Genomic DNA, 20,884 nt, shown 5'->3' with positions numbered 1-20,884 from the left:
CAAATGGTGCTGAAAGAACTGGTCATCCATAGCTGAAAGAAGAGGACCCCTATCTCACAGCTTATCCAAAAAGTAACTCAAAATGGATCAAAAAACTAAAAATAAAAGCAAGAACCATAAAACTTCTAGAAGAAATTATTGGAAAATATCTTCAAGACCTGGTGGTAGGTGATGGATTCTTAAAGGAGATAAGAAGAGGACTGAGAGGGACTATTGATGTTTAATGTATGTAGAAGTTTTAATTAGCTTTACTGTAAAAGTGTGGAAATTTATAGAATAGATGGTAACACACAGTGAGTAAAAGCTAGTTTATAAATGGGGATGAGGCTGAAAATAGTAGTCTAGTTATGTAAATGCCAATTGACAGAATGCTAGAGAATAATCTAGGAACTGGATAGCACAGTAAACCAAGAGGAGGATGAGAATTGTGGTTGATGGTACAGATGCAGGAGTGCCCTTTGTTAGCTAGAGCAAATGTGTATCACTACTGCAGGGTGTTGGGAATGTGGAGAAGCATGGGAAAAATACAGCTGGACTGACCTGTGGACTGTGGTTAGCAGTAATAATGCAATACGCTTGCATCTATGCCAAAGATGTACTATGTTGATACTGAGGCAGTAGAGCAAATGTGAGCCAAATGTATACTATGGACATGGTAACAATCAGATGATATAATCTTATCTGTAGTAAATGACACACCATATTGTGGTGTGTTGATGGAGGGGTGTTGTCTGGGAATTCTGCACATGTGCATGATTTTTTAAATAAGTTTACAACTTCTGTCATAAAAAGTATATTTAAAAAATTATATTAGGGTCGGTTGGGGGAAAAACACACCAAATGTAAGATAAGGACTATGATTAGTAGTAAGATTTTGACAATATTCTTTCATAATTTCTAACAAACGTCTCATGACAATGCAAGGTGTTGGTGGAGGGTTGATGTATGGGACCCCTGTATGACGTTATGCATGTTTGCTTTGTAAGTTCACAACTTTTACTATACACTAATTGTTTATGTATGTTCATACATAAATGAAGTAAATATAACAATTACAGAATTGGTTGGGGGAAAATTTTTTTATTTAGTAGTAATATTTTGACAATGCTCTTTAATCATTAGTTAAAAAGGTTTAACAACAAAGCAAGTTATTGGTAGTAGGGTGAGTTATGAGAGTCCTGTATGATGTTATGTATTTTTTTTGTAATGTGTTTGTTATGTGTTTGTTTTGTAAGTTCACAACTATTATTATAGACTTATTGTTTATGTATGTTTACATATGATTGATATACTTCAATAAATTTTTTTTAAAAAGGTTAGCTTTAATTTACATTTCTGATTATTAATGAGGTTCAGCATCTTTCCATAGTTTACTGATCAACAGAATTTCTGTTTCTGTAAAGTACCCAGTTAAGTGGTTTTCCCGTTATTCTACTGCGTTGCTTATCTCCTAATTAATCAGTAGGAGCTTTTTATATATTCCATATATTCTTTGTCGGTTTTATGTGTTACAAAAATCTTTACGAAGTGTGTGGCTTGTCTTTTCACTTTCTTTATGGTGTCCAAGTTTTGTATTCTTTCCCTTTACTAATAATATTTTAAATCTCAAGAAATCTTTTCCTACTGTGATATCATAAATATATTTTCCTATATTATTGTGTTTTCTTTCATTTTGCCCTTTAAATCTCAGTCTTTACACCAACTAAATGATTTTTGTGTTTGATATACGATAGGAATTCAGGTTCACTTTTTCCCATTTGGTTACCCAATTGCCCCAGCATTGTTTACTGTAAAGGCCACTCTTTGCCCCACCAAAAACTGCAACATTTTTTATTATAAATAGGTTTCCATTTACGTTTGGGTTTGCTTTTGAGCTATTTGATTATTCCACTGGTCTTCTGTCTGTCCCAGTGCCAGTATAAAACTATCTAAATTACTAAAATGTTATAGTAACTCTTTACATCTGGTAAGGCAGGTCTCCTCACCTTGTTCTTCTTCAGGAATGTCTTGGCTATTCCTGGATCTTTTCTCTTCCATATAATTTTTAGAATCAGCTTGTCAAGTTCCACAAAAAACCTGTTGGGATTTTTATTGGAATTGCATTGAATCTATATATAAATCTGGGGAGAAGTGACATCTTTACAATATTGAGCTTTCTAATCCATTGATCCTCTATTTTTATTAATTTAGGTGGTTTTCTTTAATGCCTTCAAATTTTTTGGGTAATTTCCTCCAAAGATTTTGTAAATAATTACTAAGTTTATTCCTATGTACTTTATATTTTTGTAGCTACTGTAATAAATGTCATCTTTTAAAAGTTATTATTAGATTTTGTTTGTGGTCTATGCATAGAAATTAATGCATTAATATTTTACACTATTTTTGTATCTGGCACCTTGCTAAAATATCTTATTAATTCTGACTATTTATCTGATGAGTCATTGGATTTCTGAGGACAACAGTATGCTCTTCTGTGAATAATGTAGATTTGTTTCTTCCTTTCCAATCCTTTTATCTTTGATTTCTTTTCTTCCTCACTTCTGCCTAGGATCTCCAGTACAGTAAGGAATCTCACCCCATTTTAGGTTTGAATCCTCTTTCAAATACTTTTGCCTAATAGTCACCTATGACTGAACACTCTGAAGTGATGAAGAATTTACTAACCTTCCAAGGCAGCTCATCTCACCAAGGAACAGTTCTGTTCAGAAGGACCCAACACCCAGATGCAAATTTCTTTTGTATTTCTCTTGTAGTGACTACTGTAACCCAGATAGCAGTTGGAACCTTCTCTGCCACTTGGAAGGTCTGAATCCCAATTCCCTGGTCTGTTGAATTCCAAAGCCCTTGCCACATTTCTTGCTTATTTCCAGGGGTTTTGACTCTAACATGACAGCTTGTCCATGCAAAGGCTACTACTGTGCCCCTTACCCAACTCAGACACCTTTCCTAGTCCTGTCATCAGTTTATACACAGATAACTTCTTCACCTGGCAATCCACTAACTTAGCTATCTTTACTGAAGAGGGGGTCCTGAGGAAGGGGTAGTCACGTCTCACAATGCACAGATTTTCACTATCTCATTGGCTCTACCTGTCCTCTTTTCCTTTCCTTTCTTTCTCCTATCCCTTTCCTCCCAGGAACCAACCAAAGTTATTTTTGTGATTATCGTTTTTGTTTTGTTTTGTTTGTTTTTTTATCTTGAGCATGCCTTAGGGATCTCTGTAAATGGCTTTTCAGAGCATTTCTTTTAAACAAATTCGATACTTCTCCCCTAAGACAAATGGTGGCAAGTAAAACATTCCAGCTTGATACTGTGAGATGATAGCCATTGCCTGGAACTTTCAACCATGTTGACCACTTATTTCTGGTACTGTTTGTCACAGAAGTTTAGCAGTTTAATAAATTATTAGCCTTCAATATTTTCCATTTTGGCTAGCAAATCTTGTATTGTACTTAGAAAGGCCTTCTCCATTCCATGATTCTAAAATTATTATCCTATGATGTAGACACAAATTGATGTGTTTGCCCTATATGCTATTCCTTTGTTTCTCTGGCCAGGGCTGACTTGGCCAAGCAGCCACATGTGGCCTACTTTGGACCAATCAGAATCTCTTTCCCAGGATTCTAAAACTTGGGAAGAAGCAGAGCCACCCAAGAGAAGTTCCCTAGGAGGGCCCCAGAGCCACAAGGGTAGGGCCTGGTCTGCCCAAGGCTTGGCAGTCCAGTTCATCTTTCAGTTTGGCTAACTTTCCCAATGACTTCCCAACTGATAGTTTTCTTTGCTTTTTGCTAATTTAGTTGAGTTGACTTCTCTTGTTTTTATTAAAGAACCTAATTGATTTGTCAATTAGTATCTGAAAACGGGTTGTAGCTGAGCGTCTCCTGGGGCAAATGTGAGTGATGTGAACCTAATCACAGGGTTCAGACGGAGGGACAGGAACTACCGACCCATTTCCAGGATGGTCCACAGTTGTACAACAGTTACTCTAGTTACTGCTTGTGACCATCTGGGACGTATACTAGCTGGTGATTAAGGGGTAGGGAATTCCCCATTAAAAGAAGACTAGAAATGGTGATAGCAAGGAGTGAGGATGATTATTTCTAATAATATTGGATAACAAAACAAGAAAAAGTCCAGCTCTAACACCAAATGCTCACCTCCAATCATACAGAATGAAACTCAGAGGCTTTTTTGTGACTATATTATGTGTTTTGCTGAACCAAATGTTAAAAATTCTGGTTGCTGAATTTTAATTCCAAGTGAATTCACATTACTTCTGTGTTGTTTATGTGAAAGATAAAGCTTGAAGTGAGACAACCAAAATGCCTAAAAGGAAGCAGAGGACTTTGAGAATGCCAACTTCCACACCCTTCTATTATGCTCTCTACTGCATCTTGCTTCACCATGAAAACTACCCCTCTCTCCAGTTTTTATCGCTCATGGATAATCAGCATGCAAGCATAACACAATCTGAAGGATAAAACACATAATCAAGTTAGAAAAGCAAAGAGTTAACACAGCCCCCCCACCAAAAAAAAAAAAAACAAAAAAAAAAACCCTGCAGGAATTCATTGAGTTGGATCATCAAAAATCATAGGAACAGTTAATGATAGAGACTGTAAGACTCATAGACCAAGGAGGGAAGAGCATACTTCTTGAATGAGGCCAAATTTCTAGTTAGAGAATGGTCAACTGGACTTCTGCAGTTAATTTAACAATTAACTGGAAACAGTTCTGATGCTGGGCTAGGTTGACCAGTGGAAACCAGGACTGAATGCTGGTTTCAGCTAGGTGACCAGGAAAAGTCAGTTAAGTCCTTGGCACAAGGTAGAGGAGAGGGTACCATCACCATTTCACTGATGGGATCCACAGCATTTGCCTTGCTGAAGGGTGTACACCAGTGAGGTGAGGAATGGGATCTTTCAGAAGTGCTTTCCTGGCTGTCCTCACTACAGTGAGATGCTGGAGGAAGGGATTACCATCAAAATGAGATTCTTGACTTTAGGAGGTTGGAAGGAGCCCAGGAGGCCATGGTTCCCAGGGCTGAGAGTTCTGGTTGTGGATAATTCATTGTGCAGCTCCCGATAATGAAAGGGGGAGGAACTGGTCCAGGTCAATTGAGGAGGCCTGACTAGAACTGTCATGCTGGAGAAAGGGCCTCTCTCATCTAACTGGGTAAAGGAAAACACACCTTTTGGGATCTATTGGGGTCTTGCCCTGGCTAACTAATTCCTGAAGACCCAGGATGCCACTGGGAGAAAGTAGCCCTTGCAGGCCAGGTGATGGAAGGACTTTTGGCCTGAACTGGTTTCATATTAGGAACTACCTATTTTCCCAGTGTATGGTTGGAATAGATACCTATGTCAAGTGGCAGAATACCCACCCTGGTCCCCTAACCCACTGAGTAAGGGCTCTTATTGTAAAAAGAACAAATGCAAATGCCTGGTGCAGACCCTCTCATCAAAAGGCTACATCTCCAGGGAATCACAGTGCTTCCAAGTATCACGGGTAATGATGAGCTAATCCATGCATACCTCTGAGTGTAGTGACGGCATGAAGCTAGGGCTCAACAACCACCAGGATCAGCTCCTGTGAGGTTTCTCATCACCCTCCATGCAAGCCACTGAAGAGACCAGCACAAAAGACTGAACGTCAGTAGAAAATGGCAAACAGAACCAGGTAGAGTTGCTTTTCCAGAGTACTCGCCTTCCTACAGATTAACATAGGCCCTGGTACCTGGCATATGGCTATTAATGGGGAGAGCGTATGGTTTTTCCTTGAAGGGGCACAAAGGCTTCCCAAAGTAGTTTCCCTTTATCATGGCATGATCTACCATCCTGACCTCTCTGAGTCATGCTCTGGTTCATAGGGATTTTGTGCTTCAAAAGATATTGCCCTTACAACTATACTGCCTGCACCAAGCTGAAAGGACTTGAAGAGCAGGAAACTATGTGCCCTAAACACATGAGCTAGACATAAATAAAAATGCAGGAGCCTGCCACTTCGGTCAAGTTTCAGAAGGTCCAAAGGCCTGGGGCACGTCATGATTAACTCCTCCAGTGTAAAAGACAAGTTGCTGCTCCTTGCCCCACCAACCCTTCCCCACTAAGGAAGGATAGCAGTGCTTGCTAGACCTTTATGGATTTTGGGGACATGCTAGTGGCCTGCTCTAACCCATCCACTGAGTGATCTGAATAGAGAATATGCACCAGCTGATCCAGGTACAGAGAAAACTAGCTCTGGTGGAGCCCCATGGGCTCCAGGTGTCTGTGGTAAGGCTGAGCAGGAGAATCATAATGAAACACACTAGGATTTGGTGACAAGACTGTGACCTCATGCTCCTAGCTTGGAAGTACACCCTGGTGGAGACTGTAAGCCTGGCAATGGGATACCCAGTATCCAAGTGACTACAACTGCCCATCATAAACCAGGTATGTAATCAACAGATCATGAATCTGGACATGCCCAACAGGAATGGAAGTGATGTGTACAGATGCCTGCCACACAACCCCACTCCTTTAACAGATGCCTCTGATTTCCTGATGATTATCGATAGCTGACCAAAGAAGAAAAAAGTCCAGCTTAGTATACAAATGGTTCATGCTGGCCGGTGCTGGAAACAGACTGCTAAAGGGTAACCTACTTAATGATGGTTTTGAATGGTATAAAAGATACATCCACCCAGTGAAAAGAACTTTAAGCAAGGTATTACACTATTTCCCTCTCTGAAGATCAGGGTCTAAACTGATCCCTGTGTAGTGGCTAACTGAGCTCACCTGATGGCACTTACTGCCAAGAACCCAGGAAATTTTGGTCCTCCCTTTCCCTCACCATCCTATCTAGTGCTGGCCCAAGAGCTCATGAACACACTGGCCATGGTTACATGGATACAGATCATGGGGTCAGCAACTCAGATTTCCTATCTCCAGGGCTTTCCTGGCCTAGTCATTGCAGAGAGCCCTAAAAGCCAGCAGCAGGAACCCAAGTGAGACCTAGATGTGTCAACCAGGACATTGGCCAGCTACCCAGAGGCAGGGTGACCAGACTGGAAACCTTCGACCGAGGATACACTGCCATGGGATCCTACCACAGCATCTACCTGAATCTGCCTGCCATGCCTCTAAGAATACTACCACCATCCAGGGATTTACCAGAATTCCTTATCATGGGCTCGTAGGGGACAGGAACTCTAAAGAAAGAACTCATGCCACAGAAAAACAGGTATGTGACAGGATCATATGCCTCATCATCCAGAAGCAGTTGGTATTACAGATTACAAAACAGTAAGAATGGTCTGTCAAAGACCCAGCTCTAATGCTGAAGTTGGTGTGCTGTCTTGTAGAATGTGGTAAATGTTCTGAATCAATGACCAGTAAATGGTGGTGTTTTTCCAACAGCCAGCTACCAAGGGTCCAAGTTATTTCATTAACTCTTGCTGGTAAATGGTCTCCTGCTTCAATTCTTTCCTCCCTCCCATCTATTCTCCACATTGTAGCTAGTGCTTTTCTGAAAATGCAAATCTGATCACATCAGTCTCCACTTTCTCAAGCCCAGGAGTGGAGTAGGTATGATTGTGACCTGCACACCAAATAACCTTCTAATAAATCAAATAAATAAATCAAATAAATCAAATAACCAAACAACCTTTGCTTCCAGAACAAACATTCCATGGGGTTGTCCGTTCATCCTCTACATGACCCTGGAATAATCTGGACCGGTCTCAACAAGTCACAAATCTGAATGGTCCACAGCTTTGCACTTCTCTCATGATAATTTACAGGCTCTATGACCTGGCCTTCCTCTGCAGTCTCGTCTCTTACTACTCTCTCTTTAGTCTGTGCCCTGCAGCCACACACAGCCCTTCTTTAATTTTCCCAATGTGCCTTTTCCTCACCCATCATCACTACTGACATTTTCTCCTGCTTTTCCCAGTGCTGGAATGTTCCCCACCCCCTTGCCTACTCATCAGGTCTCAATTCAAACACCATTTCCTCAAGGACATTCTTCTAACCTGGAATCAGAAGTGGTAGCCTAGAATCAATGACTGGTGGTTTATAAATGTGTTCTGTTTCCGTGAAGGGAGTTATAAAAAATTATGAATCTAAACACTCAGGATGAGGCCATGTTCTGTATTCTGCCAGAGTCCTTACCTTCCATACCCAGATACTCCTACTGTCTCCTTAAGACTCTCTCGGATCTCTGTTTTACTCTTTTAAAGGCCATCTCTTAACATGGGCTTCTACAGTCTGTAATGCTCTTTAAACTTACACAGTTGTTTTTGTTCTTGGTTGTGGGGTTTCCCTATTGGACAGTGAGTTCTCTGAGGGAAAGGACTGGATCTACTTTTACTTCACATCATATCTCTGGCACCTAGAATACTACCTGGCACATATTATATGCTCAAAAAAATATGAATTAAACAAACAAATTAATAGATGGAATGATGGATGGATGGATGGGTGCTAGAGTGGAAGAGAGAGGTAAGGCAAATCTTTTTTCATTTCCTGCCATAATCACACAGAAAGGGAGGCAGATGAACTTGTTAAAAAATTTCTCACCTTCACTCCATTACAAACCTGTTTCCTACCTCATGACTCAAAAGGCCTGTCCTTGAGCCTGCCTTCCTCTTAGCTGACACAGCAGGCTCAATAAAGAACTCACATTGAATTCCTCTCTGAAGAGCTTATTGTCATCAGCCATTCTCCGGTTAATCTCCTCCTCTAGCTTGTCCACGGGCAAAGGTGGGTACTTCCTGTTGGTGCTTGGAGACCTGGCCAAAAGTGGCACGCTCTGGGGTTCTGCAGTGCACAATGGGAAAGGTCAGTCAGGTGCCCTGGGGACCCAGCCCCATCTGCGGAGACTAAAATTGGAGTTCTACCTTACGGAGCAGACCTCCAAGAACTTGGACTGCTCTCTTCAAAAGTCTTTTTTTTTTTTTTTTAAAGATTTATTTATTTATTTATTTCTCTCCCCTTCTCCACCACCCCCACCCCGCTTGTCTGTTCTCTGTGTCTATTTGCTGCGTCTTCTTTGTCTGCTTCTGTTGTTGTGAGCAGCATGGGAATCTGTGTTGCTTTTTGCTGCGTCATCTTGTTGTGTCAGCTCTCCGTGTGTGCGGCCCCATTCTTGGGCAGGCTGCACTTAACTTTCGCGCTGGGCGGCTCTCCTTACGAGGCGCAGTCCTTGTGTGCGGGGACACCCCTGCGTAGCAGGGCACTCCTTGCGCGCATCAGCACTGTGCATGGGCCAGCTCCACACGGGTCAAGGAGGCCGGGGTTTGAACCACAGACCTCTCATGTGGTAGACGGATGCCCTAACCACTGGGCCAAGTCCGCCGCCTCTTCAAAAGTCTTTTTTCTTTTTATAGTTTTATTCTTTTAAAAGGATAAGGAAACCCTAATTTCTTGGTTTATTTCCCCACACAGGTTTCCCATGACATTAAAGCTGCCTTACCCACATCCTCAGTGCGCCCATTGGATAATCGGAAAGAATTCGAATGGCTCCCAGCTTGCTTGTATTTCTTAAACCTAATGAGAAAATGTTCACAGTGAAAAACTAAGCACAGAAGCAGAAGTAATCAGTCACTGGCTTTTTATTCCCATCTTTGTAGATTTCAGTTGAGTCTGTCTAAATCTCTTCTACCAAATAGCCTCTTTCATTGTATTTATATATTTAGTTATTTTTAGGAGGTGCCAGGGATTGAACTCAGGACCTCATACATGGGAGGCAGGCACTCATCCACTGTAGCTTCAGCAGGAAGAGAATAAACACCCCTCCCTTGGGGGTTCTCCTTCCTTGCTGCTGTTCATTATTTGAGGGGTCACATCTAGAGAATCCTGAAAGAGGATCATGAAGAGGAATTCTGCAGCTCATACGATCCAGCTCAGCACACCAGGACCAAGGGTGCCAAAGGGGTTTGGAGACAATCCTAAGTAGAAATAAAGTTGGCCTTTGTTGAGCACATAACGTCTACTGGGGTGGGCCTCTGTAGGGACTGCTTCAATAGGGCTGGATCTGAAGATCTTGAAATACCCATCACTAATAACACAGGTGGCTTCCTCCTCTACTCCAAACCACCACTCTGGGCTTTGGGTGGAACTGGAGTTGGGGAACTGGACTTGGACAGATGGAAACAAAGGGGAATGGCTGGGTCTTGAAGAAGACTGTGTAGAGCTTTTAAACCACCTCTAAACAGAATTTTAATCTTAGCACTATCCTGAGTCACCCCCCTCGTCCTGTTCACTGTTCTTAGCCTACTGCCTTCTGGGCTGTCAGCTTACTGGGATACTGAGCTGTCGACACACAGTCTGAGAGAATGGAGAAGCATTAGCATGCTCACCTTAACATGTATAGAACTATGATGATAAACACGATCACTAGCAGAGAGGACAGGGCCACCATCACTGCGATAATTGGCGTTTCATCTGGAATCAAGAAAACAGAACATGTCATTACCGTTGCCTGCAAAGGTGGACTCCAGTCAGCTGCTCAGGGAAATGCCCTGATGAGGAAAAGGGCACATTCCATGCTCCTGACATGGCAGGGCGCAGGCACAGGAAGAGAGCCTCCCACTGTTGCCTTAGGGCTACTGGCAGTGGGGTGGGGGTTTGTGTGGAGCAGGGCCCAGGGTGACATACCCACTCCATCCCTGACACATCATATATTCATTTACTCTCTGTCTCCCTGAATTAGAATAAAAGTTCCTTGCTTGTAGCGACTTTGTTTTGTTTCCTGCTATATCCTTCAAGGCTAAAACAGTACTTAGCACACTGAAAGTTCTCTGTCTTTGAAGGTATGAACATGTCCAGTCCTGGTGGGAAACCTAATGTGCAGGGCCAACTCTGTACTCTCTCCCAGTCTCAAAGGCTTTATCTAGAGGAAGATGGAGGAAGAAGGGAAAAGAACAGTTTTCTTATCATAAAACCAAATGCTTTCCTGGTACAAAGGAAACTGTTACTTGATTAAAACAAGGAGACAGGGAAGCAGATGTGGCTCAAGTGACAGTGTCTGTCTACCAAATGGAGGGTCCAGGGTTCGATCCCCAGGGCCTTCTGACCTGACCCACGCAGTGTTGCCGCAAGCAAAGAGTGCCGTGCCATGCAGGGGCACCCCCGCATAACATAAGATGTGTGCCCCACAAGGAGAGCCGCCCCACGTGAAAAAAGCACAGCCTGCCCGCCCAGGAGTGGTGCCACACACTCGGAGAGCTGACGCAGCATGACGACACAACAAAAAAGAGACGAGGTTTCCCAGTGCCACCTGATAATGAAAGCAGATGCAGAAGAACACACAGCGAATGGACAGAGGACAGACAACAGGGGGAAGGAGAGAGAAATAAGTCTTTAAAAAAACAAACAAGGAGACATTATTAGATCTGTAGGCACCATGTATCAAAAAATGCTGGGTGCTCCCTTCCTCTTCCCACACCCTGCTGCCTCACTTCTCTATCACCTTTTGCTAATGACAGCAACATCTGGTATGGAGATACGGTAACACTTCATTCTACAGGGGTGACTCCCTTCCCTGACCTATACTTTCCTCATGGTAGCTAACCAGGTGCTGACTTGGGCCGCCACTCTTGCCCAAAGACCCCACTCAGCAAATAAATGGTATCTGGCCTGATCACACACACCTTCCCACCACAAACTACACAACCAGAGTTTCCAACTATAACCAGAGTTTGTAACTATCCTTATCATCTTCCTTCCTGCTAAAATGGAGGACGTGTCCCTCCCATGTCACAGGTCAATCCTGTCATCCATTATGTCCATCTCAAAGATGGGGCTTCTTGACTCCATTCATTCTCTTCCAGCTACCACCAGCCATTTTTTCCCTCACAGCTAACTTCTAACAACAGCCATCTAGAAATATTTCTCTACTTCCTTACCTCCGGGAACTCAATCTATTTTGCTCAGACTCTCACCCTCAGTGCTTCATTTAAACAGCTCATCAGGGACACAATAAATGCCATATTTGCCATATTCAATGGAAACATTCCCATCCTCAGCTTATTCATTCAAGAAATACTTATGGACCAGCAATTATTTGGTCCTGTTCTAGACATTAAGAAGAGAGAAGTATCAAACAGTCAAGTATAAATTCAGAGAGGGCTTCTGTTCACAAGTAAACATATAATTTCAGAAAATGACAAGTGCCATGACAAAAACAAAGTGGGACAAGGGGACAGGGAGTGAGGGGAGGGAGGCAGTGACTAATGTGATGTGAACCATGCAAAGGTCTAGGTGAAGAGCTTTCTTGGCGCAGGCAAGAGGAAGCATAATAGCCCTTGAGAACTTGGTGGGTTCAAGAAATAACACAAAGATCAGTGTGGTACAAGATGAGGCTGGAGAGAAGGGCAGGAGTCAGAAGATTAGGGCTTTGTAGGCCATGGTAAGGAGTGTGGATTTAATTCTGATATGATGCAAAACACTATGTGGTTGGAAGGCTATGTGCAGGGAGAGATGTAACTGAACAGGCATTTTTTTTTAAAAAGATCAGCTAAACTGACTCTATGAGACAGCCATGAGGAGGAAGTAACCCATCAGATTATAGTGTCAAGGAAGCCAAGAAGTTTTTCAGGAAGGAGGGAGTGAGCAACTCAGTCCAATATTGCTGACAGATCTTAAGTAGGATTTGGACAGAGAAGTGACAATGACTTTGAAAAGATGTTAACTGTTGGTTTCAGTTGAGTAGTGGGTGAGAAAGCCTAAATGGAGAGAAATAAAGCTAGAAAGAAGAGAAAGTGAGATACCAACTCCTCTTCTGAGGACTTTCTTTATCATAAGGGGATGCAGAGTAAAGTAGCACAGTTAGAGAGAGCTGCGGGGTCAAGAGTCAATGTTTTTGTTTAGTATAGAGAGACAGGAGATGTTATACCAGCTTACCATGCTTATTTGTTGATGGCAATTTTCACACACACTGTACAGCTCTCATCTTAAAATGAGTAGTCAAACCAGTTGACCACGCTCTCCTCTTCCAAGCACTTTCCTCTCTTGGTTTCTGTAACAAAGCACTTTTCTGATTTTCTTTCTACCTCTTGGCTGCTCTCTCTCAGTTTCCCAATACCAGATCTCTAAAGGTAAGAAGTCCTTCACACTCTTCTTTATACCCTCTCTAGGTGATCTGATCAGACAGATGGCTCTAAGGACAGATATGCTAGTAATTCCCAATTTTGTATCACTTGATCAGACTTCTCTTGCAAGCTCCAGACTCTCAAGTGCCTACTGGCCATCTCCACCTTAAATTTCACAGGCAATGCATATTTTCTGTGTCTGAAAATTATCCCTCACCCTCAGCCAAGAGTACTGCCTATAGCTTAAGCAAGAAATGTGGGAGTCCCCTTAATTTCTCCCTCACATGTATCTTTTATATCCAACCCAGCTAGCTGCAAGTAATGTAGTTTAGAGATACACTCAACACCTCAAATTTGTCTACTTTTGTTTCCCTTTCTCTATTGACCCTACCATAGTCCCAATCTGCATCCCCTCTCACCTGGGTCACAGTAAGCCTCTGTCCTCTGCCAATCCATTCTCTACAATGTATGCAGATCATGTCCCTCAAACCTAAAACCTCTCAATAATTTCCCAAGCCCTTAGATTGAAATCTAATGTACTTACCCTGGACTACAACAACCTCCCAGTTTAGTCCCTAACTGCCCTATCTCCTGCCACTCTTTCTTTGCTCACTAAACTTCAGCTACTGAAATCTTTCCATGCTAAGTTCATTTCTTCCTTAGGCCTTTGAATGTTACTTCTAACAGAGCCTTCCCCCATTCTTTGCCTAGCTAATGCCTGTTTAACCAATTCTCATTTTAGGAGTCATTTTCCCTAAAGAGATCTTCTCTGACTTTCTGACTAAATTAAGGTCTTAAAACACACTTAAATCTCAGTTCCCTATCTCTAAAATGAGTTATTCTGAAGACGAAATCAGATCATCCATGTAAAGTTCGTGGCACAGTAATTAGCACACATTATAAGTCAATGTATGCTATTATTGTCATACAGCACCATATTATTTCTCTGTATATAGCCATCACACTGTTTTATTTGACCACAATTTGACTGAGTGCCCCTGCCTTTATACCATAAGGCAAGATTATATATTTCCTTTGTTTCTCACCGTAGAAACATAGTACAGTGTTTGGCACATAATAGGCACTAAAAAATTCTGGGCTATGATGAATGAATGAATAAAATAATGATTTATCACTAAATGTCTGTTAAATGTCAATCACAAAAGACCCTATTAAAAGAAGGTAGTTAGAGACATCTGGCTCAAAACAGTGGGCTGAATCCATAAATTTACTTCTCTTTTTCCCAAAGCACACTGAAATGGTATAAAACATATAAAAATACTAATGAATCAATAGCATGTCCGGAAGGCAGCAAAAGTGGCATCAGTACATCAGACACTGAGGAATTTCTGGAAAACAAAGCAAACAGAACTGGACTACTGAAGAGATCAGTCAAAGCCAAAGAATCTCCAGGTAAAGACAGAACAACTTAAAAGAAAGGATTAGTTCTAGCAGCCTAATCCTGGAAGCACCTCAAGCTTTGAGTCCACTAGTGTTGGGAATGAAAGTGAGCCTTGGGATACCAACAGAGAATTTAACCAAATACCTGTCAATGTGGGGCCAGTATACCCACAGACTGTGTGATAGGCTTGGCTGGACAATGAGCACTCATGGAGTGGGGAGTTTGTCAGACATTTAAAAAAAAATGTCACACATATATTTTCAGACTTTTTATTATGGAAAACTTTCAGATTTATGCAAGGCAAAGAGAACACTATAATTATACAGAACCCCTGTATACTTATCACTTAGCCTCAACATTATCAATGTATTTCATCTACACTGGGGTTTCTCAAACTCACACTAGCATTTTAGGTTGGATAATTCTTTGTTGTGGGGAGCATTCCTGTGCAGAGTAGGATGTTTAAGATCTCTAGTTTCTATCCACTATAAGCCATTAGAACCCACCTCCCACCAGCTGTGACCACCCAAACCATCTCCAGGTATTTCAATCCACAGTTGAAAATCATTTATCTATACCCTCTCTATGACCTACTAGATCTTTTGAAAGCAAATGTGAGAAATACCATGGCAACCATAATTAATTCAAGAAGTATGTACTAAAAAGAGGATGCAACATAACCATGATATAACTCCACCTGAAAAATAACACTAATTCCTTAATATCATCTATTATCTGATTACTGTTTAAATCCCCCTGATTGTCTCACAATGTTTTCTTTTTTTCCTGGTTTGGTTCAAATTGGCATCCAAACAGGATGTACACATTGCCCACAATTGCTATGTATTAACTAGGTCCACAGAGGGCTTTCTGGGCTGGCCCTGATGATAGAAAATAAGCATGGGCGGCACCTAAGAGAACTCCAGGCAGCCACAAGAATAAAGGGGAAAGAAAGAAGGGTACCTCAGTCTAGAGGATAACTATTTCCCAGCTTTCTAAACCATGACAGGCCCGTTTGTCTCCCAGCAGTGATAGTTCTGTCCACTCAGTGCTCTGGGGTAAAGCTCCAACAGAGCCCTCCAGATGACCTACAAAAATGGCCAAGAGAGCAAGGGTAACCCTGGGAAACAGGTAATACAAGAAACAGAAAAAATCTTTCAAAATATATTGCAATTTATTCATCAATTTTTTTAAGTCACTATAAATAAGAAAAGGAGCAATCCAAGTATTGAGAAAAAATTCTTAGAAAATAAAAATATAATTGGTGTTGGTGGTGGGGGAATCTAGGAAACGAGATATAACTGAAAGTCAAAATAGTAATGTGAAAGACCAAATCATGGAAGCTCCCAGAAGATATATATACCAAAATGAGAGTAAGGAGACAAGCTGGAGAGATTTAGATCTAATAATGTCCAATACGAGTTTCCAAAGAAGAAAACAGTGAGGAAGGCGGATAAAAAATAATCCAAGTTCTCTGACTTACCAAGCCAAAAAAAAGGGTCTATCAAGTTTGAGGAGGGTTTTTGAAAAAAGACCTTTAAACCTAGGTGCATGCTGAAAAAAAAAATTCTGAGATTTTTGGATTAAAACCAATCAACCATCCAACTACAACAAGCCATCCTGTAAATTTTTCAGGGGAAGAAAAAAGATTCCCTACTGAAAAACAAAGGAGAATCATGTTCACATTTGATTGCTCATCTAAAATAACACTGCTATAAGTCAAAGGTACACTGTCTATAAAGTTCTTAGGAATGATTCTGAACCTATTTATCTAGACAAATATGCATTTTAGCAAGAGGTCAAACGAGTCATTTTCAGAGCATGTGGTTCACTCAGACCTGGAGGTTCAAATCTCTACAACTCTACTTACTAATACTGTGACAAGTTCTTAGAATGATTTATGAAATGTAAATATAGTATCACTTGTTCATTTCTAAGACTTCATGGGAGATTTAAAAGGACACCTCCTTTAAATCACAAAGTGATTTAAAGTGATTCACAAAGTACCTGATGTGAAGGGGAAAAAACTGGCCCTGGCACCCAGAAGCTCACATATTAGAGAACCTCAGCCCAGCGTCCTAGGCATTAGGTAGGTCACCCCCCCCCCTTTTTTTTTTAATTTTATTCATTTTGTAAAAATACTACATTAAAAAAATATGAGGTCCCATTCAACCCCACTCCACCCCCCCCCAGCAACACTCACTCCCATCATCTTGACACATCCATTGCATTTGGTAAGTATATCTCTGGGCATCTCTGCACCTCATGGTCAATGGTCCACATCATGGCCCATACTCTCCCACGTTTCATCCAGTGGGCCCTGGGAGGGTTTACAATGTCCAGTGATTACCCCTGAAGCACCATCCAGGGCAACTCCAAGTCCCAAAAACGCCTCCACATCTCATCTCTTCCTCCCATTCCCCATACCCATCAGCCACCACGGCCTCTTTTCCCACACCAATGCCACCTTTTCTCTGTGGACCTTGGATTGGTTGTGTCCGTTGCACCTCTATGTCAAGAGGAGGCTCAGATTCCACATGGATACTGGATGCAATCCTCCTAGGTAGGTCCCTTTGTCTAGAACAGGAGTCAGCAAACTTCAACCTGCAGGTCAAATCTAGCCCACTGGCCATTTTTGTCAATAAAATGTTATTTGAAGACAGCCAAGCTCATTTATTTGATCCTGTCTATGGCTGCTTTTATACTACAAAGGCAGAATTGAGCAGCTGAGACAGAGACAGAAATTACAGCTGCAAAACTGAAATTTAATTTAAAAAGTTGCTGACCCCTAATCTAGAATATTACTACCTCTCATTTTATACAATTCTAGCTCAAATATCACCTCTTTATGTAAATCCTTCTCTGATTGCTCCTCTTGACAAAAATAATTGTGCTTTTCTTGTACTTCCATAATACTGTGTCTCTACTCTCCAACCACAATTCATCGAATTAAGGTTGTTGATTATGTCTGTTAAATTAGAAACTTCTTGAAGGCAAGGAAAAAATCACCCCCCAGATATCCCTGCACTCAATATTTATTCTTTCATTCAATAAACATATACATTGAGTGCTTGCTTGTACCAACCAGGATCTAGGAATTCAGCCGTGAACAAATCAGGATTCCTTGCCTTATGAAGCTCACATTCTAGTGGGGGAGACAGGACAAGAGATAAGTAAATAAATACATAATACAAGATATTGATAAGTGCTGTGAAGAAAAATTAAGCAGGATAAAGAGGGACTTGGTGTGGGGTCTTCTGCCACTTGCCATGGAGTAGTCAGGCAAAAGGTCTGAAATGATAAAAGGCCTGACATGACCGGAACGAGTATCACGAAGGCACAGAACATTGTGGCATTTAGACTACTAATTGAGTTGACTAATTTAAGCAATATGGAAAGGCGGAGGGTAATGGTAATTATTTTAACAGTAACTATTTAAATAAACACTTATGTGGAAGGCACAGAACAAAGCTTCATACACATATGACCACATTTAATTATCCTAGCAACCCTAAGGCAGATACCACTATTAACCCTATTTTACAGATGAGAAAACTCATCTGTAAAAGCAGAAAGATGACAGAATCTGTAAATCTAAAGTAGACTATAAAGTCACACAATTCTCTAAGCTCTCCATAAATTATAGTTGAACTCTTCCAAGTTTTCCGGTAGAAGAGTCCTCAACCGCAATCACACCCATGCAGACAGCAGAGAATGGGCCTCTACTAGGGAAGGAGATTTAGAACTACCGAGGAAGGAGAAGAGAACTGAAAACTCCTATATAAAACTCAAGCCTTTACTAGGACTCCTTCCAAACCGGACAGGCTCCTCCTGAGAGTGGGCTTGGACGAGCAGGCCACCTGCAGACAGAGCAGTCACCTAAGGACTGACATGTTTTGGTCAACTATAAAAAATCATGACGTAAAAGTCATATTCCTAGCCTCACTTCCTAAGGCTATTTATTAATCTGGCTTCCACACTTTTTGGCAGAAGTATTTATTATCTCTCAAAGGCAGAGTTAGTGGTAATATTGTTTTAAGTGCTCCCTCCTTGTTCTAAAAACAGGAAATGTCATCAGGTTGCCTCTAGAGCCTAAACCTCTGGGCAGAGCCCAATCCCACTATTGTTTGGGCCCAAATCACCACCGAGAAACCTCAATTTCTACTGTCCATTTATCTTACCTAAAAGCCTTCAGAATTATCTTTCTAAAACAAAAGTCAACCATGTCACTTCTTTCCCTACCATCATCTACAGGAGGTACCCTGACTCCTACAGGCCCACCTCCCCAACAAGTACCCCCACCTCCCGCACCTCAACTGTGCACAGTTCCTTCAACACATGACCTGCTTTTTCATGACTCCTTGCCTTTTGCCCTTCCTGGTGGGCCCTTATTTTCCCCAGTTACATTATGAGCTGCCCAAAGCATTCCCCATGCCTCTTCCCACTTTGCAGGTGCAGAGGCTGCTGAGCTGCCTCATAGCCCTGTGGTTTACTTAACGCACAGCACTGAGTGGACTTTGATTCCTGGTGCTCCTTCTGGTGTTCCCATGTTTCCTCCTGAGACAGGGACCATATTTTGCTTCTTCTTGGAATCCCCAGCATTTAACAAATGCTAAATGAATGTACTATTAAAGATGCATAAGGAAAGTCACTACACATGGAGTTTGCGATAATAATGCACCTTACTGTGATAATTCAAAAGCCCCTCTTTAAATAAGAATGTCATTCCCCTTCTAGACTCTAAACCTTCAGCAGAGTATTGACGGCAAAAGCCAGGGGGAGAAGATCCAGATGATCTGATCTATTCCTAGGCATAAAGAGCTGAGAAACTGGAGAAACCTCTGGGTGTACCATAGTGCTGGTCCTGCCTGGTTCTAGACCTCTGTAGCTTACAGGCAACTTCACAATATTAAAAGGACACTTGTTTCAGGTAAACTAAGCAGCTGTGCATATAATTATTACCTCTAAAATAATTCAAAGTGTTGTTAGAACAACTTACCCTGTACTCTTGCTATTTAACAAAGACCAACTGTAGCAGTGTGATACGGTTATGAATTCCAGAAATAGATATTGGATTATGTTTGTAATCTGGTCTGTACCTGGGTGTGGTTAAGTTATGATTAGGGCTTTGATTGGGCCACATTGTTAGGGCGTTAAAAGAGAAAAAGCATGGCAAAGGACAGAGTTGGGGTGTTTTGATGTTGGAGTTTGATGATGAAGCCTTAAGTAGGAGCCCTGGGAAGTAAACACACAGAGGAAAGAGAAACAAGCCCCAAGAAGACAGAAACCCTGAGCCCAGGAAGAAGCAAGCCCTGGGAAGAGAGGAACCCTGAGCCCACAGCGAAGCGAAGCCCTGGAAGAGAGGAACCCAGGAAGCCTGAACCCTGGCAGCCATCGGCTGCCATGTGTATTTCCAACACATGGAAATAGACTTTGGTTAGGGAAGTAACTTATGCTTTATGGCCTGGTATCTATAAGCTCCTATCCCAACTAAATACCCTGTATAAAAACCAACCAATTTCTGGTATTTTGCATCAGCACCCTGTTGGCTGACTAATACAACAGCCATAGGCCTTTACATGAAAACCCCATCACACACACAAAAAGAAACTTTTTTTGGAAGTGGGAAGAGATGGATTTATGCAGAATTTTATTAAAAAGGTGCAAGGTGTGATTATACTATTATAAAAGCTGCTCATTCCAACTTTGGATTGATGGTATACTATGTGAATATATCTCAATAAAACTGCTTTAAAAAAAAGTTCAAGCAATGAACCCTGTTGTAAACAATGGACTACAGTTAATAGTGTAATTATAAAAATGTTCTTTCGTGAATTGTAGCAAATGTACCACACTAATGCAAGGTGTTCATAGCATGGTAGGGTATATGGGAATTCTGTAATTTATGCATGATTTTTCTGGAAACCTACAATATGTACAATAAAAAATAAACTTTTTTAAGAAGGTGCAAGGCTACTGTTTGCAGTCGGCAGGGTTGGTTACAAGGTGCCCCTGAGTGCTGTACTCCTGGCCTCCTGGGTCTCCTACCTAAGAGTCTTATGAACAGTCATGGTGACAGGACTGCCAACACTTACTGAACAGTGCTTCGTGCCCTCCCAGCACTATGCTGACTGCCACACGCATGATTTCGTTCACTCCTCACAACAGCCCTTGGAAGGAGAGTCTGCCCCTATCTCATTTTACAAATGGTGAAGTGAGGCAAAGGTGAAGTAAACAACTAGCCCACCCTGCTGGTAAATGGTAGGGTTAGGATAAAAATCCAAGAGGTCTAGCTGCAGAGTTCGTGCTTTTAACCTGGTACTACACTGCATCTCCAATATTTGACTCTGCCACTTTTCCCTATTTTAATACATATAATTATTCAACAGCCTTTTCTTAGACAGGAATCT

General features: G+C 41.6%; 1 protein-coding gene across 7 annotated transcripts in view; it reads right to left on the bottom strand.

Annotated features, from left to right (window-relative positions):
- PTPRA (protein tyrosine phosphatase receptor type A) overlaps positions 1–20,884 on the bottom strand; it is a 173,525-nt gene that overhangs the window by 37,050 nt on the left and 115,591 nt on the right. For all 7 annotated transcript variants that reach the window (XM_004469139.4, XM_058287445.2, XM_023591910.3 and 4 more), the window contains 3 exons: positions 10,340–10,424; positions 9,454–9,527; positions 8,662–8,798 (listed from right to left, as the gene is read on the bottom strand). In XM_004469139.4, the coding sequence (XP_004469196.1) occupies positions 8,662–8,798; positions 9,454–9,527; positions 10,340–10,424 (296 nt within the window). The remainder of the gene's footprint in view (positions 1–8,661; positions 8,799–9,453; positions 9,528–10,339; positions 10,425–20,884) is intronic.

This window comes from Dasypus novemcinctus, chromosome 24 (assembly GCF_030445035.2).
Source record: "Dasypus novemcinctus isolate mDasNov1 chromosome 24, mDasNov1.1.hap2, whole genome shotgun sequence".
NCBI classification, from domain to species: Eukaryota; Metazoa; Chordata; class Mammalia; order Cingulata; family Dasypodidae; genus Dasypus; species Dasypus novemcinctus.
This window is presented reverse-complemented; position numbering and strand designations above follow the sequence as displayed.